Source organism: Grus americana, chromosome 2 (genome assembly GCF_028858705.1).
Source record: "Grus americana isolate bGruAme1 chromosome 2, bGruAme1.mat, whole genome shotgun sequence".
Classification (NCBI taxonomy): domain Eukaryota; kingdom Metazoa; phylum Chordata; class Aves; order Gruiformes; family Gruidae; genus Grus; species Grus americana.
The window spans coordinates 52,843,220-52,862,513 of record NC_072853.1 but is presented as its reverse complement, the minus strand read 5'-3'; the positions used below and the strand labels follow the sequence as shown (position 1 = coordinate 52,862,513).

Genomic DNA, 19,294 nt, shown 5'->3' with positions numbered 1-19,294 from the left:
GCTGACACTCACTGGATTAGCAGCCCACGAAGACCCCAGCTGATCTGTGTGCAGCTTCCCAGGACACCCAGACTGGAAGACACAGAGGTGGGACAGGCTGGAGTAACTAATGACTATGGGACTCCTAGATGGTACAAAAGAGGCACATATAAAACCAGCTCATCATCACCAACCTAAGAAGAAACCAGGAGATGTGGGGAGGACTTCATAGGTGGCAACCCTTGTCCTGCCTGCCAGGGAGACCCAACCAGACCACCTGCTGCCTGGGTATTCACATCTGAATGCCTGAATGCATTGATTTGGGTATATACCTCTTCTGGTGCATGTCAGCATCAGCATATGGGCTCAGGAGCGTGAGTATGAGTGAAATTTGTTCAGTTTTTCAAATAAAATCACCTTCCCATCTACATAGCTTTGCCTTTATCTTTGCTAGATCATTGCTAGTGTTGCAACATTATTTCCTACAGATATATGGGAAATTCTGGCTTTCAAATGACAGCGATGTATTGGGTATGCATGGTAAGATTCTGGTAGCTGGGGGGCTACAGGGGTGGCTTCTGTGAAAAGCTGCTAGAAGCTTCCCCCATGTCTGATAGAGCCAATGTCAGCTGGCTCCAAGACGGACCTGCCACTGGCCAAGGCTGACCCCATCAGCCATGGTGGTAGCGCCTCTGGGATGACAGAGTTAAGAAGGGGAAAAAAAAAACCACCAAGAGCAATTGTAGCCAGAGAGAGGAGTGAGAATATGTGAGAGGAACAACTCTGCAAACACCCAGGTCACTGAAGAAGGGGGGGGAGGAGGTGCTCCAGGCACTAGAGCAGAGATTCTCCTGCAGCCCCTGGAGAAGGCCATGGTGAGGCAGGCTGTCCCCCTGCAGCCCATGGAGGTTGATGGTGGAGCAGATATCCACCTGCAGCCCTTGAAGGACCCCATGCCAGAGCAGGTGGATGCCCAAAGGGGGTTGTGACCTGGCAGAACCTGTGGCCCCATGGAGAGAGGAGCCCACACCAGAGCAGGTTTGCTGGCAGGACTTGTGACCTTGTGGGGGACCCACGCTGGAGCAGTTTGCTCCTGAAGGTCTGCACCCTGTGGAAGGGACCCACGCTGGAGCAGTTCATAAAGAACTGCAGCCTGTGGGAAGGACTCATGTTGGAGGAGTTCATGGAGGACTGTCTCCCGTGGGAGGGACCCCACGCTGGAGCAGGGGCAGAGTGTGAGGAGTCCTCCCCCTGAGGAGGAAGGAGCGGCAGAGACAACATGTAATGAACTGACCCCAACCCCCCATTCCCTGTCCCCCTGTGCTGCTGAGGGGGAGCAGGGAGAGAAATCGGGAGTGAAGTTGAGCCTGGGAAGAAGGGAGGGGTGATGGGAAGGTTTTTTTAAGATTTGGGTTTATTTCTCATTATTCTGCTCTGATTTGATTGGTAATAAATTAAATTAATTTTCCCTAGTTGAGTCTGTTTTGCCCATGATGGTAATTGGTGAGTGATCTCCCCCTGCTCTTATCTTGGCCCACAAGCCTTCCATCGTATTTTCTCTCCCCTGTCCAGCTGAGGAGGGGAGTGATAGAGCAGCTTTGGGGGGCACCTGGCCTCCAGCCAGGGTCAACCCACCACAGGTGATCACTCTTGCAATGAGCACAGGCAGGTTCCAGCGCAGTTTGCCTCTAATACAGATAACAAAGAGGAGTTACACATCCAAACCCATCATATGTTTGTTTAACTGTGTTGGATTTGCACAGCTTTCCTTTCTGCCAATAAAATAAAAATAAAAGGTAATCCTCTCAACATGCAGTGAAATCCTGGCTCCACTGAAACCGGTGGCAGTTATCCCATTGGCTTCAGAAGGGCCAAGATTTCAGTGACGGCTTCTGGTCTTCCGAGCTGTTGAATGTGAAAGTTTAAAGCAAAGGATGCCTGTAAAGATGCTGCCTTACCAGGCGCTCTAAAGCTAGCACCATCAGAAAGAGCAAAAGTAGTAAAACTGCTCTACAAAGAGCATCTTCAAAGAGCAGTTGAAGTTCAAGCAGATATTTGATCATTTTTAAAGAACTTAACAATACCCACTCCTGTAAGAGGTGAAAAGTAAATAGGATCTTGTCCATTGACTTTAATGGCAGCTCAGTCCGCCTCTCAGGAAACAAGCAGCAATATCTCTATCCATATCTGCGTATGTCCTTGAAATGTGTTCATTTCCTTCATACATAGGTTTTAATAAACTGCCATCCTGTCTTAGAACAGTGCCTAAAATGCTGGCTGACTTTTCCATCTAAATATTTTCCAATGCAATAGTGCTCTTTTCATCAAAATTTAAACACTTTAAAATATGTTGACAGAAATGAACTCCACCCCCAAAGGCTTTCAGCACAAATGCTGACTACTTCAAGAAAATAAAATACATCATACGTTATGAAACTTCATTTCAGCATTCTGAAATCATGTTCCTATTTGTCCTGTATTCATTTTTAAATCATTTCTATAACTTACAGCATGTTATACACTACTGCAGTTGGCATATGACAACATAGCATGACGTAATGCAGACTAACATCATAGCTGAACTATTTTATTCCCTTACTGGGTGGCACTATCTTTTAAAACCATTAGTGTGTGCTGCTATCTAAGACTGAATCAAACATCTTTCCTTGATCACAGTGTCCCCTTTTTTTGCAAAGAACTGGTATGTCACTCCTGTCCAAGTATTTCCTGTTTGTATTGGAACTGAGCAGTCAGATAAACTGTTTCAACCCAACAGAAACCTGGGACAGTTGCATCGAGAGGATAAAATGCTTTAATGAGTAGTAAACAGAAGCTGAACTCAATGATATTTTTTTTTTAAATAATAGAATAAAATATAATCCTACTGAAGTTGTAAACTGAGTTCAAAATACTAAAAACAGTATAAAGCAATATCTATATAAAAATGTAAAAATACAAAATAAGAAATACAGCAAACAGTTAAAAATTTTAAACCAAAATTTCAAACTCCAAAACAAAATTTACAATTTTCAAAATAGATAGTCTTTTTGTTTTAATTTCTGTACCATGGGGTATAGGGAAAATAGGTTTCAAATGTCATTTCTCTTTTGATTAGGAATAAAAACAAATTTTCAATGCAAGATTTCCTGAACACATAAGTTCCATGTTTTGATCAGGACTGTTATTTATGCAAACAGATTAGAAGAAAACTTCTCTTTCCAAAATGTACCACATGGCTATAAAACAGCATGAGTCCAAGCAAGCATTTAATCAAAACTGTTTAAATTCAGAATGGTATTAATAAACCATGAAGGAATTCAGTCATTGTTCCAATATCAATTCATATATCATCACCATGTACAGTGTAAGATTATATATAGATTTCTTAATAGCCAAAAATGCTGCCCATCAGCATAATCGGGACGCACAAGTCAAAGTAGAGCCATGTAATTATATACAAACCATTTCAGTTCACTTTTGCCAAGAAAAACATTAACAAAAGTATTGGCTGCATGACCAATTAATTCCTGCAGAAGGCTTAGCACATCGGACCATGAACGAGGCTCTTCACCTGTGGTCCCCGAGCTCCCCAGCCCCGCGCCGGCTGCACATCTGTCCAGGCTTGGATGTAAATGAGATCAGACATCGCTTGCTGACAGTTTATAGGACAGTTAAAGATGTTCAGTTGCCATAAAACCCACAATCACAGACTATCAGCAACAGCAGGAGGAGAGAGTAGCTCTGAAGTCATTCAGCTGATTCTGTATCACCAGGGCCTACAACTGAGCGAATATGCTTGAATATATCAGTTGTAAGGGTGTTTTGCATGACCAGCATAAAGTTGCCATAAAACTAGCAAGAACAGAGGCTTTAATGTATAATTTAAAATGTAACAAAATGATCCACTCAATAGGGTTCACCTGGACACACACAGGTTATGAACTTTCAGCTTTCATATTCATTCTTTGGAGTTATTGGTTGCAGTCTTATTTTCACAAGACTCTTCAAATTCAGAGTCACCTTTTGGTAAGAGCAACCCATTATGAGAACTTCCACCACCTTGTAAAAAGCTTCCAGTGGTATAAAATGATGCAGCCTACTTGGTTAGCAGAGCTGATCATATCTCAATGCTGTATTCTTCACATTTTGACCCTACCATGTCAGAAATTAATTTCAAGATTTCTCATCTGGTGATCAGATGCCCACATAGCTATGTCAGTGGACAAACTGAGGGTGACAGAACACTGGAACAGGCTGCCCAGAGAGGTTGTGGAGTCTCCTTCTCTGGAGATACTCAAAACACATCTGGATGCCATCCTGTGCAACCTGCTCTAGGTGATCCTGCTTTAGTAGGGGGGTTGGACTAGATGATCTCCAGAGGTCCCTTCCAACTCCTACCATTCTGTGTGATTCTGTGATTTTGTGAATTCATCTCCTGCATTATCACCTCCTACAACAGGAGGTTTGTGTTTCTGGGGCAACTACCAAAGCCAGCAAAGAAGCTCCAATGTGCAGAAAAAGGAGGGCTCACAAGAGCATTCTCCTTCCTGCTCAGTGGAAGAAGGTGGATGATGGCCATGCCACATAACACAGGACTATGTATTGTACCTGGTATCAGTGCAGAGAGGATTTTCGTATTTCATGGATTTAAAGTTGAATTGGGACTGCAATCCATTCTGAGAAGACATAAAAAGGGTTACAGAATCCATATTTTTCCAAATAACTTATGCAAAACTCAAGTTTGTGATTTAAGTTAGCTCCAACAGTTCCTCACAGGCAACTAGGATGCACAGCAAGTGCACTGCAATCAGTGGAAACTGGGCTGTTACTGACTTCAGTAGGACCAAGGTGATGTTAGTGCTCTGCCATCTTTCTAAATGCATAACTCTCCTCCCCCAAATGAATACCTCAAACACTATAACAAGATCATTTATTTTGAATAAATAGAAAAGTGAGGCTTTACTGTAATTATTTGCTTTTTTTAAAGCTTGGAGCTACAATGTTAAGGAAGTGGGTACATGGCAAGCCCAGATAAGCACCCAACTGTACAGCTAAAAAGTCTGCCATTAAGGTCTCATTGTTACTTGGGACATTTGTCAAGTACTGCTCTCCAAATGCTTATACGTGTTTAGAGCCTGGCCACCTGTCAATTCATCACAGCTGTCGCTTCTTCTGGAAGATGTTGAATACTTTTTCTGAAATTGGAGGTTGCACTTCCGTGTCCCTTTCCTTCACCCCAAGGCTGTGAAAAGGTCCGAGGCATCGTGAATTGTTACCAGAAAGCGTCGTTAGTCAGAAGGAACTCGCTCCCTGCAGGAGTGGGAAATGAGAGGTGGCTGCAGTTACGGGTAAAGCTCTGTTAGCTGACTGCATTTGCTGGCGGCAGCTCCGTTCCTCTCAGGCAAGGTAATGTTTGTTCCTGCAGCCAGCAAATACAGCCAGCTCTCACCCTCATCCCGGGAGGCACAGAGCTGCTGCTGGATCAGGGTTACACAGAGACGAATGAGCCCAACGGGAAGGGGCAGGGAAGCAGACACAGCTCGCGCTCATAAAATGAGAAACACAGAGTTAGAAGAATTACAGAAATGATAAAATCCATCTGCACTTTGGAAGGTCCTTCTATCAGCAGAGCCTGGGAAGTCCTTTCCCTCCAGTAATTCCTCTTCTATATCATCCAAACCTCAAATTCCTCTCTGGAAATGAATGTGGATGGGGCTATATTTCTCTGTGGTTATTGCTGAATGACTCAAAACTTTTCCCTCCCTTTTCCTGTGGGACCAAGAGGCTACATCAACCACCAGCAAAATTTTGCATTCTCTGTTTCAGTTCTTTGTAAAAAGTAGCATCTGGGACAACAGGACATGAAAATGGCTTACAAGTTTCAAGTTTCTTTAATTGCAAACACAAATACTATCAACATGTAAAATACAATACGCTAACATAAAGTTAAGCTCTTTGGCTGGGTTGAGGGAGGCTTAGAGGGGTAAACAGAAACTGTATGGCTCCATAGCAGATTCACTCAGATGTCCTGCCTTTACTACAATGTATACTATTGCTTCTATGAGCTGAGCCAAAGCAAACTGCCTCGAAGCATCCTTGCTGTATTGCCACAAACACACCACACCTAATGTACATAACCTGGGCGTATCTCCAGCAGGTTCTTCTCAGGTAAGGTCAAGGGAGAGAAGACCACTGTCAGGAGCACCTCATAGTCTCCAAGCTGGACCCACTGTTGAATGTGGCAGTGCCAGCAGACGCAAGGCTAAGCAATGACTTCCTTGCCTTGGTCTTCACCAACAAGGTCTCTCATGCCTTTGTGCCTAGCAGGAATGGTCAGGGAGAAGGGAAACTCAAAAAAGGGACAAAGAATTAATTCAGTGGTTTCTTGGGAAATGTTGATGTATAAAAGTCCATGGAACTAGATAGGGTTTGTCCAAGAGTCCCAAAAGAGCTAGTTTATGTCATTGCAATATGTCAATGCAAGTCATCTTTATCATCTCTGAAAGGTCATGGAGATTAGGAGAGGTCACCAACGACTGGAAAAAGACAACTGTTGCACCCATCTTCAAAAAGGGCAAGAAGGACAATCTGGGAAACTACAGGCCAGTAAGCCTCATTTCGGTCTCTGGGAAAATCCTTGAGCAAATCTAGTTGGCTTCTGGGCAGATGAAGGAGAAAGTGGTGACCGGGAACCAAGGGTAAATCATGCCTGACCACCCTCAGTGCCGTGTAATGAAATGACTGGACCTGAGGATAAGGGGGCAGCAGTGAATGTCACTTACCTCAATTTTAGGAATGTTTTTGATGCAGTCTCCCACAGCATATTTGTATTCAAGATGGGGTGTTATGGTCGAGATGGGTGGACTATTAGACGGATGAAAAACTGGCTGGATCATCAGGCTCAAAGGGTAGTGGTTAATGGGTCCTCCCCCCCCGCCCCCCGTCTGGAGACCAGTTACAAGTGAGGTCTATCCTATTTTATACCTTATTACTGACCTGAAGGAGGTGATGGAGTACACTTTCATTGTTTGCAGATGAAGCCAAACTGGGGAGTGTAGTCACTGTGCTTGGGAGCAGTGCTAGGACCTAGGCAGGTTGGAGGAACAGGTCAACAGAAATGTTTTGGAATTCAAGAAAAAGTACAATTTTCTGCTCCTGAGATGGACTAACCTACTGCAATGTGACAGGCTGGGTAGTGGGTGTCTGGGGAGCAGCTCTGCAGGACGGGCTGTGGGGGCTGTGGAAGACAGCTGTCCTGGTGTCGGCTGGGACAGAGTTAAGTTTCTTCCTAGTAGCTGGTCTAATGCTGTGGTTTGGATTCAGGATAAGAATAATGTTAGTTATTGCTAAACAAGTCAAGGACTTCTGAGCTTCTCTATGAGGAGCAAAAGAAGCTGGAAGGGGACACAGCCAGGACAGCTGACCCAAACTGGCCAAAGGGATATTCCATACCATATGACGTCATGCTTGGTATATAAACTGGGGAGAGTTCGCCAGGGGGTAGCATGGCTTGGGAACTAGCTGGGCTTTGGTCAGCGGGTGGTGAGCAATTGTGCTGTGCATCACTTGGTTTGGATATTCTTATTCTTAATTTTCTGTCCTATTACACTGGTTTTATCTCAACCCACATGTGTTACTTTTTTTTTTATTTATTCTCTCCCCTATCCCACTGGTGAGGGGGGAGTGAGTGAACAGCTGTGTGGTTGTTTTAGCTGCCTGCTGGGTTCAACCACAACAACAACAAGATGAACAGGAGCCAGCGGTGTGCCCTGGCAGCTCGTCAAGTGATAGCAGCTTCCCACGGGAGGTTAGGGAGAAGATGGAGCTGGGCTTTTCACAGTGGTCCGTGGCGGGAGGAGGAGAGACAAGCATGAGTTGAAACAAGAGATGTTCAGATAGGATATAAAGAGAAACTTTTTCAGCCTGAGTACATCCAGGCAGGGCCACAGGTTGCCCAGGGAGGCTGTACAGTCTCCATCCTTGGAGGTTTTCAGGACCCAGTTGGGCGCCCTGAGCAACCTGGTCTGATCTCACAGCTGGCCCTGCCTTGAGCAGAAGGCTGGACCAGAGACCTCCTGAGGTTCCCTCCAACATAAATGACTCTGTGTTACAATGTTGCTATCCTAGTGATTTTTGTTCTCTGGTACTTCTGCATTTATTTGGATATTTATTTCTTTGCAAGTACTTTGACAACATCCATTTACAAATAGAAAAAAATGGAACTTTATTACACAGGCAAGTATCTCAAGGGGGAAAAAAGAACTTTATGAGCAGACCAGCTGCCTGTTACCAATTTTACAGTATACTTTTTAAAGTCTAATGCAATACAAAACTAGTAACCCTCCTAAACTCAGAAAATTAAATGGCAGCAGCAGAACCACACCCCTCCATACTTAAACCTATAAATGGCCGCCAGGAACAGTGTCCAGGTGGTGCCCCTGGTGCCTGGTCTTGTTTTCCTTCCCCTGGGAAATGTTTCTTCTTGCATTGTATACAGCACATGGGCTGAACACAGTGTCTACTGCTGCTCCATGCTTCACACTTCTCCCTGCTCTTGCAGTTCTCCATTGCCCAAGAAACCCCAGAGATATCCAGATCATAAGGGAAAAGTTTGAATGAACAGGTGCTCATATATTTGTTCTGCAGTTCATGCTGATTTTGGCACATTTTGACCAAAAATTGCTCTGTCAACAAGCATACCATGAAGGAAATGGTATTACAAATGACAGCATGAAAACTCTGCATTTGAAAGTTCTATTTTAGAAATGTGTAGTAGAATCTTTCCACCACCATCTCAACTGTCCCCGCAGTAATGACAGAGCCGGTGAGTAATACAGAGCTTTGCTCTTGGTCTCTGTGCCTTTGCCTCTCTGGGAGGCAGAGAGCTGGCGGCCTCTCTGTTAGCAGCAGCAGATGTGTTGTTGCTAGAGCATAAGGGAGTTTTTTCAATCCCAATACTCCACTGTAGCACCTGCATTGAAATGGACTAGTAACTGCAGTTGTGTGCTGAACTTTAAACTCCAATGCCTGGAATAGCCTTTACACAAAACTGTGCAAGCCAGCTGCATGCTGAGCAGTCATCTTCCAAGTAGGGAAAGTCGTCTTCCAAGTAGGGAAAGTCGTCTTCCAAGTAGGGAAAAGGATGGTCTACATTCCACCTACGGAGGTCTGAGTGGCTAATGCTGAGCTTGGAAGCACCAGCTGAAGTCTGTAACTCATTGCTCAGGTAGGCTTGTAGGTAATTTTACATAGATCTCAGAGAGATATGGATGCATATATCCAATTTCTCATAAATTTCTCAAGTAGGAAAAAAAATGACTTTTCTATTGGGGGAGAAAGTTTTGCAGGGCTTTTAGAAGACCTGACAGCCTGGAGTGACAAAAGAAAGGTCAAAATCAGCTTGTTCCCTTGTGTCCGCTCCATAGATATCTCCAAACACATTTTGGGTTATATCTTCCCTTTGCAGGGTTTCATGATAGATGGAAGATAAAATCACTGGCCACCATGGTCATTCTTTCTTCATTCCTCAACTGGTTTTGGCCTTTCACTAAAGTTACCCAATACTTTCCATTATAAGGACCTTATAGCTTTGCCAAAGTTCAGTCATTCTAGTTGTAATTTCTCCTGCTGGCTGGATGCCTCTGGCTGATTTTGTTTGGACTTCTTTTGATAATTTTTTTGGAAAATTTTCAGTCGTTTCCAAGAAAAAACCTAGGGGAAAATGTATATATTGTTGTCTAATGTCAAAAATTTGTAGATGTTTTCTTTTAAAAACTCTTATTTCCCAGGCTTTGGAGTACAGTCCTGAAATTTGGTAGTTAAATGATCTTTGTGCCCAGAAAAGCCTTTTCTCTTTCCCAGTGGAAATCTGCACAGCGTAGAAGCAAGATGTCAGCTACAGGTTTGTATAGTAAAGAAAACTTTAAGTCTTTCAGAGTCCTGCCTCACTTATTGTAAAGGTCAGAGGAGAGGTAAGAGAAAAAAGAAATTCTTATTTTCAAAGCTGGTGGCTTCAGTGCTAGAGAACAAGACTCTGACTCTGCCAGGCAGTGCCTATGTGATGTGAGCAACTGCGCTGGGTCTGGTTGAGGTGAAGTTCATTTTCTTCACAGGAGCCCGTAGGGTGCTGTGTTTTAGATTTGTGAGCAGAACAGCACTGATAACACACTGATGCTTTTGGTGTTGCTGAGTGGTGCTTGCACAGGATCAAGGCCTTCTCTGTTTCTCACTCTGCTGCCCCAGCAAGTAGGCTGGGAGTAGGCAAGAGGTGGGGAGGGGACAGCTGACCCAAACTGACCAGAGACATATTCCACACCATATAACATCATACTCAGCAATAAAACGGGGACATTTTTGTTTCCAAAGTAGCTGCTGCTTGGAGACTGGCTGGGCATCGATCTGCTGGTGGGAGGTGATGAGTGATTACCCTTGCATCAGTTAGGGTTTTTTCTTTCTTTTTTTTTTTCCTAATTTTTTTCCATTTCACTTATTAAACTGCCTTCATCTCCACCCACGAATTTTTCTCACTTTTGCCCTTCCAACTCTCTCCCCCGTTCATTTGGGGGGGCAATGAGTGAGCAATTGGGTTGGGGCTGAGCTGCCACCGGATGGCCTAAACCCACCCCAGCAATTCACCAACATCCAGCTCATCCTAGTTTATCGCTACCCATGTTTTTCTCATCAGTCCTGTTAGGAACCCTATGGTATCATTTGCAGAAGGGCTGAGTAGTCGCCCCTGCCATGGAAGTCAATGGGGTCTAGCCTTCAAGCGTGTAAAATAACTGTGCATGACTGTAGCTGGATCGCAGGGTTTGTGCTATCAGCAGCACACCTAATGTCCTGATCTGTCATCCACATGAAACAGTTGGCTCAGAGTGTGCCAGGGTTGCTCTTTGAAGGTTTCATACCCATGGAAAGCAGGGAGAGGAAGGGCAGAGGCAGCATCATGGCTAGCTGAGTGACTAGGACTTTTAGCCAGGCTTGCAAAGTGGAAAGTGGAAGGTGCCCTTGGGTGTATAGTGTAAACAGCCACTGCAACACTGGGTACCCTGAGAAACCACAGCACTTCAAGTGATTCGCTTCTTATGAGCGGATAACTTTTAACTTTAATCTTACTGTGGCTCAGTCCTATAAAACGGAGGTAATAATATTCCTTATCGCTTGCAAAGTTTAATTTACATTTGTGAAATATATAAATGCTACCCTAATGACAGGCAGAGAGGAAATCAATAATTTCATCTTTAGAGCAGAGCGTGAATGTTGCAGTGAATGGGATCTACAGGAACAATGAAGAAAAGATAAAATATTGAATGGGTGCTCACTAAATGACTTCAGTCCCTTCTCTGTACCTAATAAATAGAGTTACTGGAGAAAAATTAATACAGTATTATAAACTGACATCCATATCAATACTTTTTTATCACTAGGAATAAATATGTCTTGTCAATAATTCCAAACATAAGCAGGTAAATTAAGGTCCCATGGTTAATCTTTCTCCTGACATTTCCTAGCTTGTGAGCACTCAATTTCACCACCTCGGTAATGTTCTTTGATAACAATTATTTGTGTGTGGTATTTATGAAGTCTGGCAAAATGAAAAAGACATGGGTTGTCTCCAAAGCTTTCATTAATATTTTCAGTGAACATCTAATGCCCTGTAATCTACCTGAAAGAAGACAGAAATCAGAAGCAACTGCTGAAAATACAATCTCAGAAGCAAGATACAGGGGACTATTTATCACTAACTATCCTTTGGTTCATTTGTTCCTTTTGAAATCTGTTTACTCTAAAAAGTAAGACCAATGTAAACCCCGTAAATGTGACTAAAAATACTTATTAGAGTGGCTATCTTTTATTGTCATTATGCCCCAACAAGCAAAACTTCAAAGGTTCAGCATTTTTCATAAACAGTAATTTACATAAATTACAGATGTGTTCTATATACTGAGCAAAATACTTTAGAATTGCAATCATGATGTTCCTTGATTTTCAAAGGGTTTTTTCTGTACTTTTTGGGCCAAATTCAGAGCTGAAGAGTTGTAATTTAATATTCCCCTGGACCTACTTACACCCACTTGTTGAAGCGTCAGGGAGTCCTGGTGGGTGTAACTCACAGGCTGAAGAGCCAAAATACATTGCAATAATGTTAACTTAATGTAGGGAGGATTCACTGTATTTTTATTTGCTTTTCTTGCTGTACTCCTCTCCTGTGGCCAAGCAGTATACAAGCCATACTCACTTAGCCTCTGTTTGACTCTTAGGTCTACACTGCAAGGCAAGAGGTCAAGAAGACCCTATATGATGCCTTTGGACTTGCCATGTGGATCAATATTGACATAATCAGCAAATTTGGGGAGTGGGCACACCTGAACCAAGCCACGCGGTGCCCGTGTCTGTAAGTAGAAGGCACCAGCTTCCACTCCCTCTAGTGCCAGATGGCCTTACGAGACACCTCTGTGCACCACCTTACCTCTGGGAGAAGTCGCACAGCCAGACAGGAGCGTGCAGAACATGCCCAGCTGTCCCTGAGCCCCAGGTGAAATGGGTGGCATGTAATGACAGCAGAAGGATGCTTCTCCGGGCTGGCAGAGCCCAGGTCTGGCTTCCCGCTTGCTGGCTCCCACTGAAGATAACGGGAAGCTGAACATCGCTGGCATTTGGACAGTCTCAAAACATGGCAAGATCTTCACCTCCTTCTGTCAACATGAACCAAACCCTGGCCAGTATAATTTTGATATACTCCAGCCGCGGAGCTGACCCAGTTAGACCTCAGGCAATAGGAAACTATTTCTGAGGAAATCAGAATTATTTTGCTCTGTGTGTTGAAACAAACACACACTATGAACAAACAAAACGTTACTACTAATGTATAAAAATGTACTTCTGCAAACATCCTAATAAAATTTGGCACTAATTATTTGGTCTTGGTTTTGCTGTTTTCAACATTTAAGCACTCTAGCAGTAATGGAATTGCTTTTCATTATGTGAAATTTTGGAACACAGAAGTCAAATATTTTATTGGTTTAAACATTCAGCAGACACAACAGCTACAATTGTTGTAGGCAATTTTGACAAAATACTGTGCAAGGAAATTGACCTATAAATTGCCAGAATAAAATTTTCCAAACTTTCTGAACTGGAAATAATCACTCTTCATTCAAAATATGAATAAACCCCATAACGATGTGTTTCCTCAAATATCAAAAATATGAAACAGTAGTCCCTAAATATCATCTGCAGGTAATCATAATAGCTGTACTTTTAATTGCATTCCAGCATTTTGCTTTTGTTTAAAGTTAGGGCAATGTGACCGTCCAGCCTATTCTAGAGCTGTCTGGCCTATTCTAGAGCTGTCTCGTGTTTTCCTTCCAAGAAATCCAGTTTCTGAAAGAAAAAGGTCACAGCAATTGAAAGACAAGAGAACTGGCGCATGGGCCTTTGCATGATCAGCATCCAAACCCTATCTAGAACAGGTCTGTATCTCTGAGTACCTCTGGCACACCAAAAAGATAGGCAGGTGTTTTGCCGCTTTCAGAATCTCCTTCAGTTTCCTGGTTAATCAAAAAATAGGAAAGGAAAAACAAAAACCAACCTCACTTGCCAGAGACAAGTCTAGATAACGAAATACTTTCAAATTATGATGCTAATTACCCAGATTAAGGAAAGGATAATCTGCAGATTTAACAAAATTATTAGTAAATAACTTCACCATTTATTCAGGATCATGTACAAACTCATTATCCAGATTCAAGGATAATGTCTTCACTCTGGGCACAGGTCCAAAATGGTCATTAACAACAATATGAAATTGTTGTGTAGAAAAAGATTTATCATTAAAATATGTTATAATACTCAACTCTTACTTTTCAAATGCACATTTTGTATTGAACCCAAATGGTACTTACTTCAGACAAATGATCTTCCACATATGGTTCCCGTATCACATGCAGTTCTCCTCAATGAGGCATGCAATTCTTTCTCAGATTTTTTTATTAAATTATTGCCTGTTGTATTGCATGTGGACTAAGGCAATGGGAAGGCTGCCAGTAGAAGGAGAATGCTGCACATGCCTCCATGTGCGTGGACCAAGGCTTCCAGCATCTCCAAAACTCACCAGATAGCCAAAGGGCTTGTGGCTGGAGGAAAGAGAAGCGATGCTGAAAAAATTTTGTAGGTTAGGCTCTGGGAAAGAGCCAGGTGAGGGTAATGGTCTGTTGTGAAGTGGAATCAAAGTGGACAGGAACTGAGCACCTCCGGTTTTAGATCACTTCAGCAAAGTTTGCACAATTTATTCTAAAGCGCATACAGGGAGATTAGATTTGCATCATTTTCTTTTGGATTACTGCTGAATTTGAACATGTTTTGCAGAGTAAAAGTGAGTGTGAACTGTTACAAATGAACTTCCTTGATATTCAAGAGAAGACTGTAACAAGGAAAAAATGAACATCACACACGTGGTTGTTAAGCGCTTAAAGTCACACTATGGCACAGCAACTGCAAAGCGCTCACTTGGGTATCTTCTTTCAGCGTTTGATGAATAAATTGTAATAGTTCCATATAAACAAGCCATATTAAGCCAATGTGTAAACATTTCTAAGCAAGGATGATTTGTTTAGATCCTCTAGACCTTCTCCGAGTCTGAATCTGGCTGCAACGTGGGATCACTTTGTGACAGGCAGCCCATTGCGGTAGTAAGCTGTTGTTATATTATTATTATTGTTATTGGATGAGAAAACAGGCCTCATAATTTATGTCCTGAACTAGAATAACAAAAAAGTCTCTAAAATGAAGTATTTCTGTGAAATTAGATTTCCCTAGAACACAGTCTAAAGTTTCCTAAAGAGAAAAGAATATGAAAATATGCTTTAAACTTTTTCTGAGAAGATCAGTGGTTTTAACTGGAGTGTAATTGTGTTTGGCAAATTTCACCATAGCTTTAAATGAAACTTGAAAAATATAGATTGTATAAAAAGTTCAAGCTTGTGAAGGCCCAGGACCAGGCAATGCTAGTTACATATTGCACCCTGTATTATGTACTGTATTGCACCCTAAATATGTACGTATTCAGTGGTTTACCTAGCTAGCAGGAATATCTCTTTGATCCCTGCGTAGTAAGAAAGGAAGATAACATTTAAGGTCTGGGAGGACCACCTTCATGGGGAGCTCACAGCTAAGCAGAAATACAAGGGGAAGTCTGAAAGTAGCACCAGATTTGGTTGCTCAGGGTCAGCATCTGTCTGAAACCCAGGCAGCGGAGGGATGCTGGAGCGACGCTGCTCTTATTACCTGAAATCAAGTGTGCTGGGGTATCTGCACGGTGGCTAGGGATGAAATCTGGGAGGACAGCTGCATTTCTTTGCAGGCCACAGGCTGTGTCTCTGGGTGATTTCCAACGTCCTTGTGCCTGAGAGTCCTTGTGAGCAGAGCTCACAGGGCATGGGAAGAGAAAGGGAGAGATGCCCAAACCACAGGATGACCCCACCGTCTAGCTCTGAGCAGCCCTGGTAGAGCAATCCACTTTCACCCAGAACAAGAAACGATTCAAACCTTGGGACCTGTGACGCCACTTCCAAAAAAATATCCCCAGCAGGTTGGCTGGGAGAAGTGCCACGCAGACTGCCATGTCTCTGTGGGCATTGTCTGCTGCAGCACCATCTCCCCGTACCTTCACGCTAGCCTGCCCCGGGGGACACCAGCACCCCTACAAAAGGCTGCACCCCACAACCCTCCTGCAGGGAGGATGGGGTTTTGGAAGCCAGACTAAACATAAGGCAGGTGTCCTATGGATGTAGTGGCTCAGACCATCATTTTCAGAGTGCTCATCTAACATGACCTGGAAATTTGGGGAGCTGTTCATACGGGCAACTGAGACAGAGACAATGGAGAGGAGACTGGAGGGCTGAATCCATTCATGGATAGAAAGGGACACGCTCTCACTGATTTTTAAAGCCAGTATTTCTAAACTATGCCACTCAGTGGTTGGGGTGGGAGTTTTTGGGATCTAGAATTCTCCTGTTTAATCAAACTGGTTTTGACGAAGAGACTATATGCTCCATAACATCAGTAATCCACTGATACTCAGCTCATTAAGTATGCTTGCTCAATTACCCCATCTCCATGAACCATCAACAAGCTGCTTTCCCCTTCACTAATCCCAGGGATGATAAGGGTGGTGGTCGTGTCTAACAGCTATACACTCCCCTGGGGGATGGAGATGGATCAGTAGGAAGAAAAAAAGGAACACTTACTTCAGAAACCAAAACATAAAATACTTGATTTTAGAGGAAAAATTTGACACATGAAACAGTTTATGAGTTTCCTGAATTTCTTTACTAACACTAGATTTTTAAAGTAGTACTAGTAGGAGCTTGTCAGCCATTTAAATATGTAACTTATTTACAAGAAATCCAATGTGGAATACAATTTACATGATTAAAAGATAATATAGAAACTTACTTTAGAAATATGAAGTGTCCCACTACATCCACAAATTAATAAATATTTTAAAGTCGCAAGAATGGAGGTAAATCTCAGGCCTAAAGAATTAATCATAAACTCTGTATGAATTTAAAATACTAATTATTTTTCTTTCAGTTAGTGAGGAACGTGTTTTCCTCAGACACAGCAGTTCACTCGTCAGTCTCTGCAATTTTTGGTTGCTGTCCTTCAGTTCACTAAGGTTACTGTCTGAAGAATTAGAAAAGTGTTATCAGTTACTGCTTTGGAGGAATTTGCTAAATTCCTGCACATTCCTGCTCCTTGCACATTTCCTAATGACACAGGTTTAAAGTAATATTCTTCTTTCTTCTTCTTTTTTAAAGCATTCCTCCAGCACTGTTTCAAACAGAAGTACTTCCTTGGAGAAATGGAGCTTCACAGAATCATAGAATGGTTTCATTATTGGTTTCATCCAGTCTATGAGAATTAATGGAAAAGTTTCTTCTTGGAAACATACTCGCGGGCTTTGGATTAGAGTCTAGATAGTTTTTAGTTTCAGAAACTGAATGATATTGATTCCCGAAAACAAAAATTGTGAGTTAACTTAGTATCCAAAATAAATCACACAACTGATTAATCGGTCTTACAAACACTGCACGAGCCGTTGTCCTAATCAAACACAATACTACAGGACATCCATAATTACCCGATGACTGTATTCGGATTTAAGTGTTTTGTACCAAAAATAGATATTCCAGTCAACTATCAGAGCGTGAACTAAAAGCTGAGTCAAGTCTCTTTGATATCTGAGCCCTGCTTTAAAGCAGCAAATGGCTACTGCAGCTGGTTCAAGTATTTTCAGCAATCCCAAACTGAAGGTACTGCCTCCGAGTCAGCGAAACACGCTCAAGTGGACGTCAACTCAAGTTATATGACCAACTGAAGGAATTCAGATTTCTAAATCTGTTCTGTAATTTTTGCTCTACAATGGTTACTTTTTGTGGATTTAATCCTCCATGCCTTGCTCAGACGAGATTGTACCTGATAGGTTTCCAATGCTTTTTGACCTAGTGTTAAACTAATGCTGCGATACAGCGCCATGACCTTTCTGGTACGCTATGGTCCAGTCCTTATTGGAGCCATAGGCCCCCTGAAAAAACCATGTAGTATGACAAGTTCTTTGGGCATCTCCACATTCAACAGACTGCAATACCTTTAATTGCAAGGCAAAATCATGTGCATCTCCTCTCTGCAATGGGAAAGACTCTCTGGTGCCTCCACTACTTTGTTCATCCACAGAACAAACTTCTGCATGTTGCACTAGCTCTGCTTCATCAGCACTGATGTTAATAGTCAAAGTTGGATCATAAACACTTATCACCATCTTCAGTAGCCTAAAAACGGGTAGGTTTGCAGAAAATCAAAGTGCATCTTTCATGAAAACGGGAGGCTGGAAACGATCCATTATTCCTGGCAACATCCAGAAGTCGAGAAATAAAAGACGACTGGCCTGTATATCCCTAATCCCACAAATATTTACACACATTCTTCGACGCGTGCACTGCGCGCAATCCCATTGAATCCTGCGAGACTACTTGCAGCGCTTCGTTCAGCACCAGGGTTAATTTCACATGTCCTGTAGCCTCTTCCCCACGGGTGGATGCGCTACGGGACCTCTTGTTCGGCGTACCGCAGTGTGAGGCACACTGGCGTGGCGAACCTGGGCGGTGCGACACTGACGAAGACGGCTTTAGCCGAAAACCCCTGAGTGCCTGCCACGTGGGTGGGGAGGGCAGGGAGAGGACCGTTTGCCCTGTCGGCGACATCATGTCCCACTCAAGCTCCCTGGTCACTAGTGGGTGCCCTGCGAGCCCCGTCCCGCGCTGCTCCCCACCGGCAGACTCTGCTGCCCACGGCCCCGCACCCCGGGAACGCCACGGTCCCACGGGACGCGACGGGGCGGCGTGCGACACCCCCGGCCCCCGCCGCCGGCGGGGCTCCGAGCCCGCCCCCGCGGCCCGGCCCCGGCCCCGGCCGTGGCCCCTTCCCCGGGGCGGAGGGAGGGAGGCGGGGCCGGGCCGGGCCGCGCGGGGCTGGCGGCGAGAGCGCGGTGCCGGCGGCGGCCGAGGAGCGACGGCGAGCGGCAGGGGCAGCGGCAGCGGCCGGGGCTGCGCAGCAGGGCCCGCGGCGGGGGCGCGCCCGGCCCCCGGCATGGCCCGGCAGTAGGCAGGGAGCGCCGCCCGCCCGCCCGCCCGCCGCTCCGGGCGGCAGCCCCCGCCGCGCCCCGTCCGTCCTATGTGACCCGCCCCGGCGCCAAGATGAAAGGTAGGGACGGGAGCGGGTCCCTCGCTCCGCCGTCCGCACACGTGCGCCGCCGGCACCGGGCACCGGCAGGGCTGGGTGCGGGCAGGATGCGGGAAGAGTGTGCAGGCAGGGGGAAGGAAGGGAGCAGACGGCGGGCAGGGTGCAGGCAGGGTCTGTAGGGTGCGGGCAGGACAGGGTGCAGGTAGGGCACCGTGTGGGCAGGCTGCAGCGAAGGGAGATTTCGGGCAAGGTGCAGGCAGGGCAGTATGTGGGTAGGGTGCCAGCCGGGTAAGCCGGATGCCGGCAGGGTGTTGGCAAGGCACCGTGTAGGCAGGTTGCAGGCAGGGCAAGCCGGGTGCGGGCAGAACACCGGCAGGGCACGGGCAGCCGGTGCCGGGAGAGGCAGAGCGTGGGTCTCACCGCCGCCCCGGGGCAGCTCTGCGCCGCCGCTCCGTTATGGCTTGTGTTGGTCTGTCGCGGTCCGGGGAGCGGGGTGTCCTTGGCTGCGTGTCCCCCGTCAGCTGTGCTCTCCCCAGGACGTTTTCTCTCGGCACCCAACTTTTATCTCCCCCCT

At 44.8% G+C, this 19,294-nt stretch overlaps 1 protein-coding gene across 1 annotated transcript in view; it reads left to right on the top strand.

The window, feature by feature from the left end:
* Nucleotides 1-18,489: 18,489 nt before the first annotated feature.
* The window catches only part of COLEC12 (collectin subfamily member 12), a 102,963-nt gene continuing 102,158 nt past the window's right edge, over nucleotides 18,490-19,294 (top strand). Inside the window, exon 1 of the mRNA XM_054817739.1 lies at nucleotides 18,490-18,741. Within this exon, the coding sequence (XP_054673714.1) occupies nucleotides 18,735-18,741 (7 nt within the window). The 5' untranslated portion in view covers nucleotides 18,490-18,734. The remainder of the gene's footprint in view (nucleotides 18,742-19,294) is intronic.